This window comes from Myxocyprinus asiaticus, chromosome 30 (assembly GCF_019703515.2).
Source record: "Myxocyprinus asiaticus isolate MX2 ecotype Aquarium Trade chromosome 30, UBuf_Myxa_2, whole genome shotgun sequence".
Classification (NCBI taxonomy): domain Eukaryota; kingdom Metazoa; phylum Chordata; class Actinopteri; order Cypriniformes; family Catostomidae; genus Myxocyprinus; species Myxocyprinus asiaticus.
The window spans coordinates 13,759,286-13,774,594 of NC_059373.1; the positions used below are offsets into that span (position 1 = coordinate 13,759,286).

At 37.9% G+C, this 15,309-nt stretch overlaps 1 protein-coding gene across 5 annotated transcripts; it reads left to right on the forward strand.

The window, feature by feature from the left end:
- Positions 1-559: 559 nt before the first annotated feature.
- LOC127421047 (cytoplasmic dynein 1 light intermediate chain 1-like) lies at positions 560-14,575 on the forward strand. 5 transcript variants are annotated; one of them, XM_051663758.1, is made up of 14 exons: positions 560-697; positions 924-997; positions 2,681-2,797; positions 3,374-3,604; positions 3,997-4,157; positions 5,606-5,699; positions 6,031-6,166; positions 6,388-6,499; positions 6,606-6,665; positions 6,962-7,006; positions 7,907-8,027; positions 9,854-9,985; positions 10,948-10,966; positions 13,488-14,575. In XM_051663758.1, exons 1-13 carry the CDS (start codon positions 594-596, stop codon positions 10,953-10,955), a joined length of 1,395 nt encoding a protein of 464 aa, XP_051519718.1. In that variant the 5' UTR covers positions 560-593; the 3' UTR covers positions 10,956-10,966; positions 13,488-14,575. The 5 variants fall into 5 exon arrangements, with proteins under 5 accessions (XP_051519718.1, XP_051519716.1, XP_051519717.1 ...); XM_051663756.1 differs by lacking the exon at positions 10,948-10,966; XM_051663757.1 differs by lacking the exon at positions 10,948-10,966 and having other exon boundaries at positions 7,907-7,997.
- The last annotated feature ends 734 nt before the right edge of the window (positions 14,576-15,309 follow it).

The following is a 15,309-nucleotide window of genomic DNA, read 5'->3' on the forward strand; positions in this document are numbered from 1 at the left end:
CAAGTGTCAAAATTATTGCTATATTATATATAACAAAGATAATAAATGGCTTTTATTGTCATTAAAATTGTGTTTATCTTCTACGCTTTTTAATTAGATCAGAGACAGTTGTTAGAGAGGGATTTTAAGATGTTATATGTTCTTGTTACAATGTGCCCCGCCTATGGGGCACTGTAACATTTCGCTTTCTTTTTTTCGAGGTAGATTGCGAAAAAAAAAAGTATACGCTGTATTCATGAAACAAGACCACATATGTGTAATAGACACGTGTGAAATGAATGTGAAAAAAGACAAATACATCGAACCCAAAGTACATTTACACGAACTTAAGAAAACCAAAAAGTGTTAGTTTGTGCCCCGCTCTCCCCTATCTATAATTCTATTCTATCATATTTTATTATCCCAAACTTTGATTCAGCCTATGATTGTGGCTCGCAGTGGAATCTATAATTGTATTCTGTTCCATTATCCCGAGCTTTGATTTGGGCTGTGATTGAGGCTCGCAGTTGTCCACGTCCAGACAGAAAAGCAGCGCTCTGGCTCTGTGCGACACATCCGGGGCTCACTCAGGGGTGTTACTCAAGCCTGCGAAGATGGCGACCACAGGCAGAAATACACTCCTATCGGCTAGCACAAATGTAAATAACAACACTTCCGAAAGCCAAAACCCCGATGAAGATGACGGACAGAATTTATGGTAGGCCAACCCAGTTCTTTTATCCCCAATTAAATCCTGGATTAATGTGCATAGCCCGCCTTTAGGTGGCCCAGATCCGCATGTGACAGTTAGCCGCTAACTTACAAATTACCCCAGCCGGGCAGGTACTCTCAGGCCAGATTGAATCAATGGTTGCAATGATGCTTATTCTGCAAACCCATGTGATTTTAAGAGCTAACTCCACTCGGTTTCCTCCTTTGTTCAGGTCGTCGATATTGAGTGAGGTATCTACGCGTTCCCGATCAAAATTGCCTTCAGGAAAGAATGTGGTGGTAATGGGTGGGTGTTTTTTCTCTCTCACAAATAAATGCTGTTTCATGTCTCTTGTGATCGGTGCATCCTCCTCATCTGCATCCAGTGACTCGTTACTGTTAATTAACGCGTAGTGTAAGGGGAATGCAAGGGCTTGCATGGTCCGATTTCATAGCAAAAGCGTGTGTGTGTGTGTGCACTGATGTGATTGTGTGCTGTTATTGTTATTGAGAGGTCGGCTGAGCGCACGACATTGTCTCCAGTGATCGCCGTCAGACACAGAAAATAAACACATGTGTCAGTAGCAGGAATTCTATTTTTCCATCTTCGGTCATTTGTTCCGTTTCAAAGCTTTGTCTTGAGACTGTCTGGTTTGGTGAATGCAGATAATCCGCACTCTCAGACATAGGCTGTGTCTCAAAACCTAGTGAGCTGCCTTCCTAGAGAGCATGTTTGCCTTTTTTTGATGTCTAAAAATGCTTTTTAAGCTCATATGATGCCTATAAATGGTTTCTAGACGCCTATGGTGCTTACAAATGCTTTCCAGGCGCATATGCTCTAAAATGCTGTCTAGGTAGACAGCACACTAGGTTTTGACACATAGCCACTGATTGGCTCATTATTGCTGATTCAGTGGAAGTGCTTTTTTCTCATCATTGGGCGTCAGAAATTACAAACTGCCATGCAGACTCTGTTGGATGTTGTTTTTATTTACTTAATGAGTGCCTATTAAATAATTAAATATGACTTAAGAGATACAAGTCTTTATGTTTCTATGTTATATAGGTCAGCAAAGCATCTTATTCAATGCTGTAAAATGTATAGGTTTTTATGAAATGGCCATAGAATACTTTAAAGAGTGGCAAATGTTTTACATTTTTAGCAATTAAAGGGATATTTCACCCAAAAATGAAAATTCTCTCATCATTTACTCACCCTCATGCCATCCCAGACGTGTGTGACTTTCTTTCTTCTGCAGAACACAAGTGAAGATTTTTAGAAGAATATCTCAGCTCTGTAGCTCAATGCAAGTCAACTTGGTCCAAAACTTTGAAGCTCAAAAAAGCACATGAAGGCAGCATAAAATGAATCTTCAGAAGTGATATAATAGTTATGGGTGAGAACAGGTCAATATTTGAGTCCTTTTTACTATAAATTCTCATCCTTGCCCAGTAGGTGACTATATGCATTAAGAATGTGAATCACTAAAAACAAAAAAAGAATAATGTGAAAGTGAAGTTTCATAGTAACAAAGGACTTAGCTATTGTATTGTGTCTCACCCACACTTATATCGCTTCTGTAGATATGGATTTAACCACTGGAGTCATGGATTAAGTTTATGCTGCCTTTGTGCTTTTTGGAGCTTCAAAGTTCTTGCCATCATTTATTTGCATTGTATGGACCAACAACGTTGAGATATTCTTCAAAAAAATCTTCATTTGTGTTCAGCAGAAGAAAGAAAGTCATACACATCTGGGATGGCATGAGGGTGAGTAAATGATATGAGAATTTTCATTCTTGGGTGAATTTTTCCTTTAAGGCTTTAGTTAAAAGCACTTTAAACATATTTATGATTCACATTGCACTAGTTTTTTTATTTGTATTTCTCTGGTGTTTATTGTAAGAATGTGCAAGATAAATATGTCTTCGATATTAAATGTTTTTTATGTTTGTCTGATTATTTATGTATACGCTGACTTGTTTTACAGGTGAGGTGGGGTCTGGGAAGACCACCCTTGTGGCCAAACTACAAGTTGTAGAGGAATACATGAAGGGACGGGGTTTAGAGTACCTGTATTTCAATGTTCATGATGACGACATTGATGGTAAGAATTAGGAGCCTGTCTATTTTTATTATGCTGTTCGATATTTCTAATGTATGGACCAGTGAAGTGCTGTCCATCTTAAGTGTGTGTGTGTGTGTGTGTAACCTTTTTAAATTACAGTAATTTAGAGAAATCTGGTTGTAATCTGCATTAAACAATCAATACCCTGAACATTTTCTAGCAGGAATTGGTTATGTCCATTACTGAAATGTAGGTTGTAAAGTTTATTGAGAACTAATTAGGAACTATTGTATATGCTATAGTTAAGCACAATTGAGCATAATTGAAATGAGTTCAGATCTGAAAGTTGTTTTGTTGTGTAATTTGCATTTTATGCCTTTTTGATGTACCATTAGGCATGTTTTGTTTTTGTGTATATGAAACATAATTACTGTTACTGTTTTAGAAATACATTTTTGTGTCAAGCTGTCAAGCCTAATACTCCTTGTCATTAGTTGCAATCTGTTCCACATATCATACTTACTGCTGCCTAATAACAAACAGCAAGGTAATTCAATAAGGGCATGCAACATCCAATAATAGTACTGTTCACCAGCCTTTGCTGTGTTTTGGCAGATCATGCACGGTGTAATGCATGGGTGTTGGATGGAGACCTGTATCACAAAGGCCTACAGAAGTTTGCTCTGTCCACGGAGAATCTGGCAGACTCACTGGTCCTGTTCGTGGTGGATCTATCCCGACCCTGGCTGGCCCTTGATTCACTGCAGAAGTGGGGCAGCGTGGTGAGGGATTATTTGGACAAGCTCAGAGTGCCTCCTGAAACCATGCGAGAGCTGGAGCACAGATGTGAGTAGTGTCTTTGTGTGTGTGTTTCGACTGGTGATAGTGAGTGTGTTTGCATGCTAAGCACCCTATAGGAATGACGTAGTGTGGTGATGCATTTTGATCTCTGAGAGTCCTGAAGATCGCTGCAGGCTTTGCTAGATGACATGTTTTGTACTTGCATAAATTAATTTTGCAGTTCAGTGAAGGTCAGGGGCTGACTGGGAAGAGAAATCGGCCCGGGATTTTATTGAAACTGGCCCAAAAGTTGGGTTGGTGTCGCTGTCCTTTTCTGCATATCGCTGCCCCATTCATATCGCGGCGCCGTTTTGTGGCCCGTTCTCCCGATGGCAAGTCCGCCTCTGGTGAAGATTGTAAAGAATTCAGTGGCTGAATATGACTGTGTTTGTATGCAGTGGTCAAGCAGTTCCAGGAGTATGTGGAACCGGGAAGTGACCTGGATGGCGTGCCCCAGAGAAGGAATCCAGAATCAGAGGAAGAGGGCATCCTGCTGCCTCTGGGGGACAACACACTCACACACAACCTGGGCCTTCCTATATTGGTGGTCTGCACTAAGGTATACCTGCTGCCTCAAATAACATTAAATACCCCATGATGTACAGGATGTTTAGGTGAGACATATCGAAGGGCTCGTCCTTTTCTTTACATAGCCAATAGGCTGTCACAGCCTATTGCTATGTCACATCCATGAACCATGATTTACTGCATGCTAGTTGGTTGCTGGTGGTATTAGGGGCAGGACATTCTCATTCTAGAGAGCATTTGATTGGACAGAAATCTGTGTTATGCAAGATGAGTCATCAGTAAATTTTGTTCTATATTCACAGAGGAGAGAGATGCATTTTAAATGCATATATTTGCTAAACCTTTAGGAGAACATGAGCATTTAGGAGGCTTCAAAGCTAATAGAGATGAACTCAAAGCCACAAAACTCCAATTCTGATTTCAAGGGGTCTTTTTAAAGGCATAGTTCACCCATAAATGTAAATTCTCTCATCATTTACTCACCCTCGTGCCATCCCAGATGTGTGACTTTTTTTCTTCAGCAGCACACAGACAAAGATTTTTAGAAAAATGTCTCTGCTCTGTACGTCCTTACAATGCAAGTTAATGGTGATCAGACCTTTGTAGCTCCAAAAATCACATAAAGGAAACATTGAAGTAATCCATATGACTACTCCAGTGTTTAAATCCATATCTTCTGAAGCAATATAATAGGTGAGAAACAGAACAATATTTAAGTCCTTTTTTTAAAATACTTAAATCTCCACTTTCACTTTCACTTTCTGAAAGTCACATGTGGTACCTGATTAGTTTCACTATCACATCTGAAAGTGAAAGTTAAAGTAGAGATTTAGAGTTAAAAAGGACTTAAATGTTGTTCTGTTTATCACCCACACCTATTATATCACTTCTGAAGACATGAATTTAAACACTGGAGACATATGCATTTCCTTTATGTAATTTTTGAAGGTACAAATGTCTGATCACCATTCACTTGCATTGTATGGACCTACAGAGCTGAGACATTTTTCTAAAAATCTTCATTTGTGTTTTGCTGGAGAAAGAAAGGCATACCCATCTGGGATGGCATGAGGGTGAGTAAATGATGAGAGAATTTTCATTTTTGGGTGAACTATCCCTTTAAGATTAATTTGCATTTACAGCAACTAGCAGAATGTTTATTGTGCTTCCTGAGGTTCTTCACTATTAATTTTGATCTATGTTGTGAATGTTTTGATACTTGTTTTTATGTCTGGATGTGTAGTATACACTGACAACTTTCACATATAAAATTCCGAACTGAAAAATAAAATTGAATTCAGCTGGTGCTGTTTTAAGATCGTGATTTTATGTTTGTGCATATTCTTTAAATAAAATAAGCGTTGCAGTTCTGATTTGTTTTACTAAAAGGCCCAAATATATCAAGTTACGAAGCAAGGATGGAATAGTATATTAGTGGAGTCTGCCTTTTCATAATTCTCTCTCGCTCTCTCTCTGCAGTGTGATGCTATCAGCACTTTGGAGAAGGAGCATGATTATAAAGATGAGCACTTAGACTTCATCCAGTCTCACATTCGACGCTTCTGCCTGCAGTGTATCCTTAACCATCACCACATCCAAACAAGAGCTATAATGACGCCTATATTTATTTTTGACGATTATTTTTTGTTCATTTTTATTTTTAAATGTCAGGATTTTAATGTAATGTCTATTTATTTTTAAGACAAAAGCAGGACCTGCTCTAGTAGAATAATTGCATCTTAATGTCCGGTTTAACAGTGGAAAGCAGTAACATGATCTGCTGACCTGTAATCATCAGTGCCATAATGGCTGCTTTCCAAAAATCTCGACAAGTTAATGGAGCTCAGATATTCCTGCTTAAATGTAGCCGCCTCTTGTTCTTCTCCTTTACAAGTGACCTTCAGATGGAGCAGCATTACTCTACACGTCCATGAAGGAGAACAAAAATCTAGACTTGTTATATAAATACCTCGTACACAGGTTATACGGCTTTCCCTTCAACATCCCAGCTCAGGTGGTGGAGAAAGACTCAGTGTTTATGTAAGTGTTTGGGAGGCGAGCCGCAGATGCAGCCTCTTGAAGGAAAAAAACTGTTTAAGCATGCTTTAGGTTTCATTTTTTTTCTATAGAGCAAATCGGGGAGGGTTTTTCATGTATTACTTCATAATGTTAAAATGCTAATTTCATACTGTTCATGGAATTGCTCAAAGTAACACCATTTGAAGGTGCATACATTCAAAAGTTGTGTCTATTGCTTTCAGTCCATCAGGATGGGACAATGAAAAAAAGATTGCCATCCTGCATGAAAATTTTCAGACAGTAAAAGCAGATGACAACTTTGAAGATGTAATAGTGAAACCCCCAGTTAGAAAGGTACGGTTTTACTCTTAAATTCACTTATACTGCTTTTGCCAATGCATATGCAATTTCCATATTCTCTCTTAACCTACGATTACTCATTTCTGGAATTGCTTTCCAGTTTGTACATGAAAAAGAAGTTCAAGCTGAAGATGACCAAGTATTTCTAGTAAAGTTGCAGGTAACAGCTCTACATGTGCACAGTATCAAATGATTTTATCCTGAATACTGAGATGGTATGTTGTTTTTATGTTAGCAAAGTAACTGGTGGCTCACTAGGCGTTGTTTGTGTGTATTAAACTACTAGATTTTGATTGAACTAAATGTGGGATAAATTGAGATTCATCGAGAATGCAGCTCAATATTTTCAAGTAACCAGAGGAGTTTTGTTGGTTGTGCATGAATTATAAAGGTCAAATTAATCATTATTTTATAATAAATAAATAAATAAACACTGATGGATTTTTCCTGTCTCAGTCTCTGTTAGCTAAACAGCCTCCAGTCACTGCAGGAAGGCCAGTTGTAAGTGTTTTACGTGAATTACATTTTAATGTGTTACTCTGTATTGAATCATGTTTTTTTCCTGCATTGAGACTTTTACATTTAAAAATATTCATTTAGCAGATGATTTTTATTCAAAGCGACTTATAAACATGACAAATACAGACACTAACATGACATTTTTCAAATCACAAAACATTTCCTTGTCATGTGGATGAATGTGTACCAGGGTTGTAGCCACTGTGACTCTTTTTTATTAATAAATTACTTGCCATTTAGAAACGGAGTGACAGCGCGTCACACAGTTTTGGGAGCACTATGTGTGTGCGTTCCTCCATCCTGATGACTTTACCCAGCAGATCTATAAGAGAGTTTTCAAAAGTGTCAATAAACCTGCACAGATCAAGTGTGTATTTGACTTATTTGCTCTGCAAACTCTATGCAGACTTTGGATTTTCAGGACACTGTTATTTCAGGATGACCAGAGTAATATTTCAGATTCGATGATTGGCCCGCTGGTTAGTCCAGTTATGAACAAATTATTCAGTCACATTATTTTTTTATGCTTGTTTTGTATTCCTAATAAATTCGATTAGAAGTTTATTAGGTAAATCTGTTTCCATCATAGTTTATGCTAATGTCTTATACATTTTTTTTTTTTTAATTATCCACTGCAAGCATGTGTAGTAGTTGATGTGCATTTTGGAGATTTTTATTTGCATCGTAGTGTTTCCATTCAGTAATTTTTATGCAATATTTCAAAATGTGTATACAAATACATGGATGGAAACCCAGCTAGTCATGTAGTGTTTTGTACTCTCTGGAAAACAACTGAGCTGCAACTGAAAAATCTAGTTAGTAGTGCCACTACTTTCGGTTAGTTACTTCTCAACACTGTATTTTTTTGTTGGTGTTTATCAGGACCCAACAAACAGAGCTCCTACCGGCTCACCGAGGACGACCAATCGCTCCGCTGCAGCAAACGTGGCTAACGTCATGCCCATGCAATCAGGTACCAAGAAGATTGATCCCAACATGAAAGGTGTGTATGCAAGCGACATATTTCGGATGCATTTCTCTGTCTTCTCTTCATCTTTCTCTGGGTCTGTTCCAACACCTTGTTCGCTGCCTTGTTGCCTTCTAAGGCAACATCCTCACAGAGATGAAACCTTATTAGTGACTGATTTGGAGCACTTTACATTGGCAGCAACTTTGTGCACCTTACATGCAAAATTTGACTCTCGATTGATTGCAATAGAATCTGACGTTAGCATGTTGCTAAGCTAACTCTCAGCCTGTCAGTCATAAAGCGGGGCAACTTGGACCTGGAATTACCTGGAATTAGCCTTTTTGGAATTAGTGTGATGCCTTAAGTATAAAAATCATAGCACACACAAATATTGGGTAAAATAGGCAATTTTTTATTAGATTGAACTAGTTTTTGCCATTGAATGAATAGAAGAAGTGTATTTATAATCAACACTCGTTCGCCATCTAGGACTGTTTTTCACTGAGCCCATCATAATGCATGCTGGAATTGCCTTCTCTATAAGGGATACATGCAATGTTGCCTTAGAATCTGGATAAAATCAAGTATCTTAGGAGGCAGCATAATTAAGTTGCCTTTTGAAACAGTCTTTGTGTTGGGAGCGCACTAAAATGCTGCCTTCATTAGCAGCTCACTAGGTTTTGGGAAAGAGCTTCTGGATCCTTTCCTTTTTTTATTTTCTTGGCTGCATCTTCATTTTTCCAATTTTTGGGAGCAACAGTTTTGGGATCACACCTTTCTACTTCCTGGGGATTTATTTCTCCAACTCTCTCGATCTGGTTTCCTGGTTTTCATCACCCATTCATCTTAGGAACAATGCAACATTTGACCTTCAACATAAGATCCCATCCTCTTTCATGTAGCAATGCCTGTCTGCCTGGGTGTATGGGAAAAATGTTTAGTTTGGACTACAGTGTTAATGAATAGATTTTCAGTGTGTTTCAGGAGCTCTTCTTCATAGGTTTAGATCATATGAAAATTGCTCTACGTGTTTGGGGAGGATTAGGAGTGCTTCTTGGTATTAGGGTTGCTTTTGCTTTTTTCCTTGCTGTCCACATTGAATTTCCCCCTCAGACTTTTAATCTCGACCTTCAGCATGTTTCTAATTCCAGCCTAGGGTTTAGTAGATTACCATAAGAGCTGATCTTAGACCATTTTTTTTAAAGGAATCTTACAGGTTCAGTACAAGTTAAGCTCAGTTGACAGCATTTGTGGTATAATGTTGATTACAACAAAAAATTATCTGGCCCCTCTAATGTTTAAATAAAATAGTCCATAAGCTTTAAAATACACACTAATTATGAAACTAAAGCCACATGATGTAAACATTATATGTTAACATGAATTTAGTGTGATAAAATCAGGGATTTACCGCCATTACAGCGTTTACCAGATCACAGTATCGTTATGACAACAAAGTTTACACAGATAATGTTAGTAAGCAAATTTTTTCGCACTAAAATCATGTTTACGTGTATAATGTTAATGTCTTGTGGCTATACTTTATTAAACCGTGTGTGTTTCAATGTTTATGGACAGGCCCCATTCACTTCCATTGGAAGTGCATTGTTGTTACCACAATGTTTGATTTCTTTTCTTTTCTTTTAATTAACAAGGGGCGAGTCGAAATTATGATTTATTATTTCATTATTTATTTCTGGTAATTAACATTATGCCACTGTGTCTATTGGTCATCACTTGAACCTGTAACATTCCTTTAGCGTTATGGTTAGTTCGAGAAGGCTGGTACTAGGTCAGTATCTGTTGGAGCCTCAGCCATTATTATTGTAATTATTACTATTGTTTTCCTCTTGTGGCAGGAGGCCAGACCAGTGAGGGTGTGCTAGCTAACTTCTTCAACAGTCTGCTGACTAAGAAAGCTGGCTCGCCCGGCCAAGGTGGTCAGCCCACAGGTGGAGGGAGCAACACACCAGGAACAGTTCGCAAGTCAGGTAAGAGATCCTCAGAGAAACATTGATACGCTTATTCATTCATTTGTGTAATCCATGTCACCTCGGAAATCTGGTGTATTTGAAGTGTTTTCACATATGCCTGAAAGAGGTAGTTCACCCAAAAATAAAAATTAATCATAGTCGTCATTCATCATAGTCAGGCATCATAGTCTTTGTACGTTACCCTCAATATGTCAGTCTCCGTCGATGCATCGCAAACTTCATTTGAATAACCTAGATATTGATTCTTAAATCCCAAGGTTGATCTTTTGCTCTATGCGCAACCCTCCACTACAATGAGAAAATTCCCAAATTTTGTGCTATGCGAATAAAAATGTCTATTATAAGCCACTGGCTGAGACTGACATTCTGTCTAACATCTCCTTTTGTGTTCCATGGAAAAAAGATAGTCATACGGGTTTGGAACTACAAGAAGATGAGTAAATGATGATTGATTTTCCATTTTTAGGTGAACTATCCTTTTAAGTTTTGTATAAATCAGACTTCCAGTACAGCTATATGTTCTTAAATTTGCTCTAATAGATGCTACAACCTGTTGTCAGTTAGATTCAGGCCTGTTTTTTTAAGATTCTCCACCATTTTTTAACATCATGAAAGCAGCAGCTTTATAAGAATATGTAAATAGACTGTGTCATGACACTCAAATGTGTTTGAGTGTATTTGTCTTGACCATCTATGTCTTAAAATAGAATGAACATTTTCACAAGAAAGACTCACATCTTATGAATCATAGACCTCAGGAAGAGTTGATGAAGAGAAGCTTGATGTTGAAATGTTAGAACATCTCTATAAATTTGAAGACACTTCAAATCTTTTGCCTCTTTTTATCACGTTATATATGTGTGAGGTCACTGAAGTTTGTCCACTGTTCTCCCTTTTTGTTTGTCGTTATATTGACTTCATCACCCCCGCTCTCCTCCACCTTTATCCTCCCATCCCAGATCTTTGACATCAGCGACGGTAAAACAAACATATTCAATGAAATTTCCTCTGCATGTGCAGCTGAAAACTCAATCCTGCTAATCTTTCAAGCTGACAAACGCTCACCCTCATTGTTCACACAGTGCATATCAGATTACTGTGTAATAACCCAGTAATCTAACACATAACTCGACTGAAAGAATCAGGTTACGTGCAAATATGTAAACTCTTAAAAACTGAAAATGAAGCAAAAATGTTATAGTAATGTGGGTGAAAATGAGAACTCAGTGTTTGGCCTAAATTACGTGCAGTAACAACTTGTTAACATGCTTACTAAGGGATTTCAAATTCAAATTTCAAAGTTGCACACTCTAAAACTAACACAGCATGTGCAGTGGTCTTATTTTCCATCAAAGATTGGCCGATTTTATCTCCACTCTTTTGTTTCCTTTCATATTATTGTTTTGCATCTTCATTTTTTTTTGAACCCATAATGCAGCTTGATTTTATGGGAGTGTATTAAAGGTAAAGTACCTCATTGGCCACAGACACATCTCCCAGTCATCACCCTATGCCCTCATATTTATTTATTTTTTACGTGGCCCTTTCTCTTTATTTACACTTTCTGTATGTATGAATGAGTGTGAGTCAGCAACATGTATGCTTATGCTTATGAGTCATGTCATTGTTCATCAGTCTCAATGTGTAACCCCTTTAAAACTGTCTTCCATCACATGTGTGTTAGCCAGGGGATGTTGGCCACGTTAAGGTGTGTGTTCATGCTGTCCCTCACTTGCATCAAATACATTTTCTTTAAAGGGATAGTTCACCCAAAAATGAAAATTCTCTCATTATTTACTCACCCTCATGCCATCCCAGATGTGTATGACTTTCTTCTGCAGAACAAAAAAAATCTCAACTCTGTTGGTCCATTCAGTGCAAGTGAATGGTTGCCAGTACTTTGCTCTAAAGCACATAAAAGCAGCATAAAAGTAATCCATATGACTCCAATTGTTAAAATCATGTCTTCAGAAGTGATATAATAGGTGTGGGTGACAAATAGATCAATATTGAAGTCCTTTTTTACTATAAATCTCCACATTTGACCAGCAATGACCAGTAGGTGGCAACATGCATGAAGAATGCAAATCGGCAAAAAACAAAAGAAGAAGAATGTGGAAGTGAAAGTGGAGATTTGTAGTAAACAGGACTTAAATAATGATCTCTTTCTAACCCACATCTATTGTATCGTTTCTGAAGACATGGATTTAACCACTGGAGTCTGGCAACCATTCACTTGCATTGTATGGAACTACAGAGAGAGATAATCTTAATTTGTGTTCTGCAGAAGAAAGTCATAGACATCTGGTAAGGCATGAGGGTGAGTAAATGATGAGAGAATTTTTATTTTTGGGTGAACTATCCCTTTAACCAAAGCTGCACTCCCTCTTTATAACCACTGAGATGTGAGCATGACTTTCTTTTAGCACACATACATGTTTATCAATGTCCTCCTTTATGTTACATCATCCTTGTTGTGGAAGGTCTGGTGTCTTCACCTTGCATGGCCTTCTCATATTTATGTTGCTGAATTTCATGTTGAGTTTCAAATTGCTCAATCTATACAGCTTGATTATCACTGCATGAAACGTAATTGAAAGCATTGGTTGCCTTTAATTTGACATGGTTTTCTAGTTGCTAATTACCAGCATTGTGAATTGTACCTTTTAAAGCCCTGAATGAGCAGATGGTTCACAGCACAATTTCCATGTAAAAACCTCAATTAGGAAGTTCTTACTGCATGGTTAATGTTATTGTGTTTGCTCTATGTTCCTCGAATTTTCCACAGAGGCACATCACATGTCCAGTTTAACAGCCTGAATGTGTGAGTCGGTGTGTGTGTGCAGATACGTTAATACTTTTTTAAAGTCTTTCAACTCATTCCTCAGTCATTCATTCCACCTTTTGTATTTACTTTTCTCCCTTCAAGTTTTGAATAAAACATTTTAAAACATACATCATTGATTCAAATCAATCAGTATGTTTACATGCACTTTAAAAGTTTTCAGTCTGACAAACAATAATTCATCTTTTTTTGTCAGTCAAACAAACAGACCTAGATAATGTGATTGTAGCTCAACTTCATCCAACATGTATACACATTAATCGGACCATAACTGGCCTTCACATTTTGCGCGTTCTCCGAAGCTTATGTCCTTCCTTCAAATATTCGATTATGCATTGTGTCATGTGTACTTGGCTAGACAGTTTAAGAATGTAGCTCAACTATGCAAAAACCGCTGTAGCTCGATAATAACTGTGCATGTAAACATACTGAATTTATTTAGGCTTCCCACTTGCTCTACTCAATCACTTACTGAAACACTCACGTTAAAGTGTATATGTATTGCTGCTGTCGCAAGTATGAAATGCACATAACAGACTTTAAAGCTCTGGTTAATGCTGGTCCCAAATAACAAAGAAGTGATCTGAATTGTGGTGAATGAAATGTCACCATACATGTACTAATTCACTCTGATTGTATCTTGGTCATTCTCAGGCTCCAAGCTGGGGTTAACAGACGTCCAGGCTGAGCTGGACCGGATCGCCAATAAATCCGACCTGGACTCGGCTCCTATTGCCACCACGCCACCTGCTGAAAATGATGAATCCTGAACAAGAGGCGGGGTTTATTCACTGTCAAGCCCCTCCCCTTTTACACTGCTCTCTCCGCCCACCCTGAACCTGCCTCCCTTCTGCCGCCTCCCCTCCTCTCGCTCACTCTTCCTCTTGATCTTGTTCAGATTTGGGGGGGGGGATTTATTCCTGTTTATTCCTTGTAAGGCCAGTGACTTGAAGTTGCATGTCAGGCATATAATGATGCTATGTCTGTCTCCACACACGCACACATGTACAGCGGATGGTTCCGTTAAACAGAGACAGACTGAAGGAAGGTTAACGTAGAAATTAAGGACACTAAAAGAGATGCTTAGAAAGGAAATTGAAATGTAGATTCAAGTCAGAATTAGAAAGTGAGGGGTATGTACACTTTTTGTGTATGCAAGTTAGATTCTTTTCCATGGTTTTGGTAGTGAATTACCTTCTTGCGAGAGAAGAACCGTGAATGTCTACAGTGAATGTCACTCGGCTTATAACAAACAAATGCTCATTTTTACTTATCTAAACGTCTTATTAAGCCTCGTGAACAAAAAACAAATAGAAAAATAAAGGGAAGTATCACATTTCAGTCATTATAGCAACAGAGAAGGATATGATCAAACAAATATGTTGAATGTGGTCACCTTGTGTTGGTATTTTCATTAAATTGTTGTCTTCAGCATTCTTAAAGGGATAGTCTACCCAAAAATTTAAATTGTCACATTGTTCCAAACCCAAATGTGTTTCTTTCTTTCATGGAGCACAAAAGGAGAGGTTAGGCTCAATGTTGGGACTGACAGTACGTCACCATTCACTTTCAAAAAAAAAAAAAAAAAAGGATGCATTGAAAGTGAATGGTGACTGAGGCTAACATTCTACCTAATATCTCCTTTTGTGTTCCACAGAGAAAAGTAAGTCATCTGGGTTTGAAACAACATGAATGTGAATAAATAATGACAGAATTTGTATTTTTTTTTTTTTTTTTTTTTTGTAAACTATCCCTTTAACACACTCCTGCGCAGCCCTATTCTAAAGCGTATCAATTACAGGACCAGAAACTGCAGAACAAACTTACTGACATGATTTTACATTATTTTCTAATGTCCATGACCCCTGAAGTTTTTTTTGCTGCTGAGAAATTATAAAGAGTCACCAAGTTAAAAGTCTTCACCTGGGGTCAGTTGAGCACAGTAAAAGTATCTTAATATTGCACTATTTCACAATAGTAGCCAATGACACTGAATAAAATCTCTTACAATGCTGATTGTAGCAGAGTAGTACAATACGTTTTGAGGAAACAACTGGAAACAACGTGTTCCAACACCACAGCAATGTAACAGAGAGAGTTGGCTTAGACATGGTTTATGAAGTCGTCTATCTAAGCTCGGACAAAAATCTTCATCTATGAGCGTTTATCTTTGAGATTCTAGATGGGACTGACAACTATGTCTGGTGTAAAAAAAAAAAAAATTTAATAAAAAATGTGTGTGTGTGTTCATAATAGCTTTTGAAAATTGGATGCTTCTGTGTATGCCTGTTCTCATTTCTCAACTACAGCCATTTATGACACTGTTTATTAATGGATGCACTATAGATCATGCAAACAAGATCAGTATTACTGTCTTTTCATTGGTGTATGTGTGTGTTTGTCTGTGTGAGTGTGTGTGTGGTTGGTTACAAGCTAAATAAGTAATTTCAGCAGGAAACTTAGTGGAATTGTCTGT

Excerpts from the sequence above, each read along its gene's own strand:
- LOC127421047 (XM_051663756.1), top strand. The coding sequence starts at position 594 with ATGGCGACCACAGGCAGAAATACACTCCTATCGGCTAGCACAAATGTA. Across the intron at positions 2,798-3,373 it reads TCATGATGACGACATTGATG|ATCATGCACGGTGTAATGCA; the intron begins GTAAGAATTAGG and ends GTGTTTTGGCAG. Across the intron at positions 6,500-6,605 it reads TGAAACCCCCAGTTAGAAAG|TTTGTACATGAAAAAGAAGT; the intron begins GTACGGTTTTAC and ends ATTGCTTTCCAG.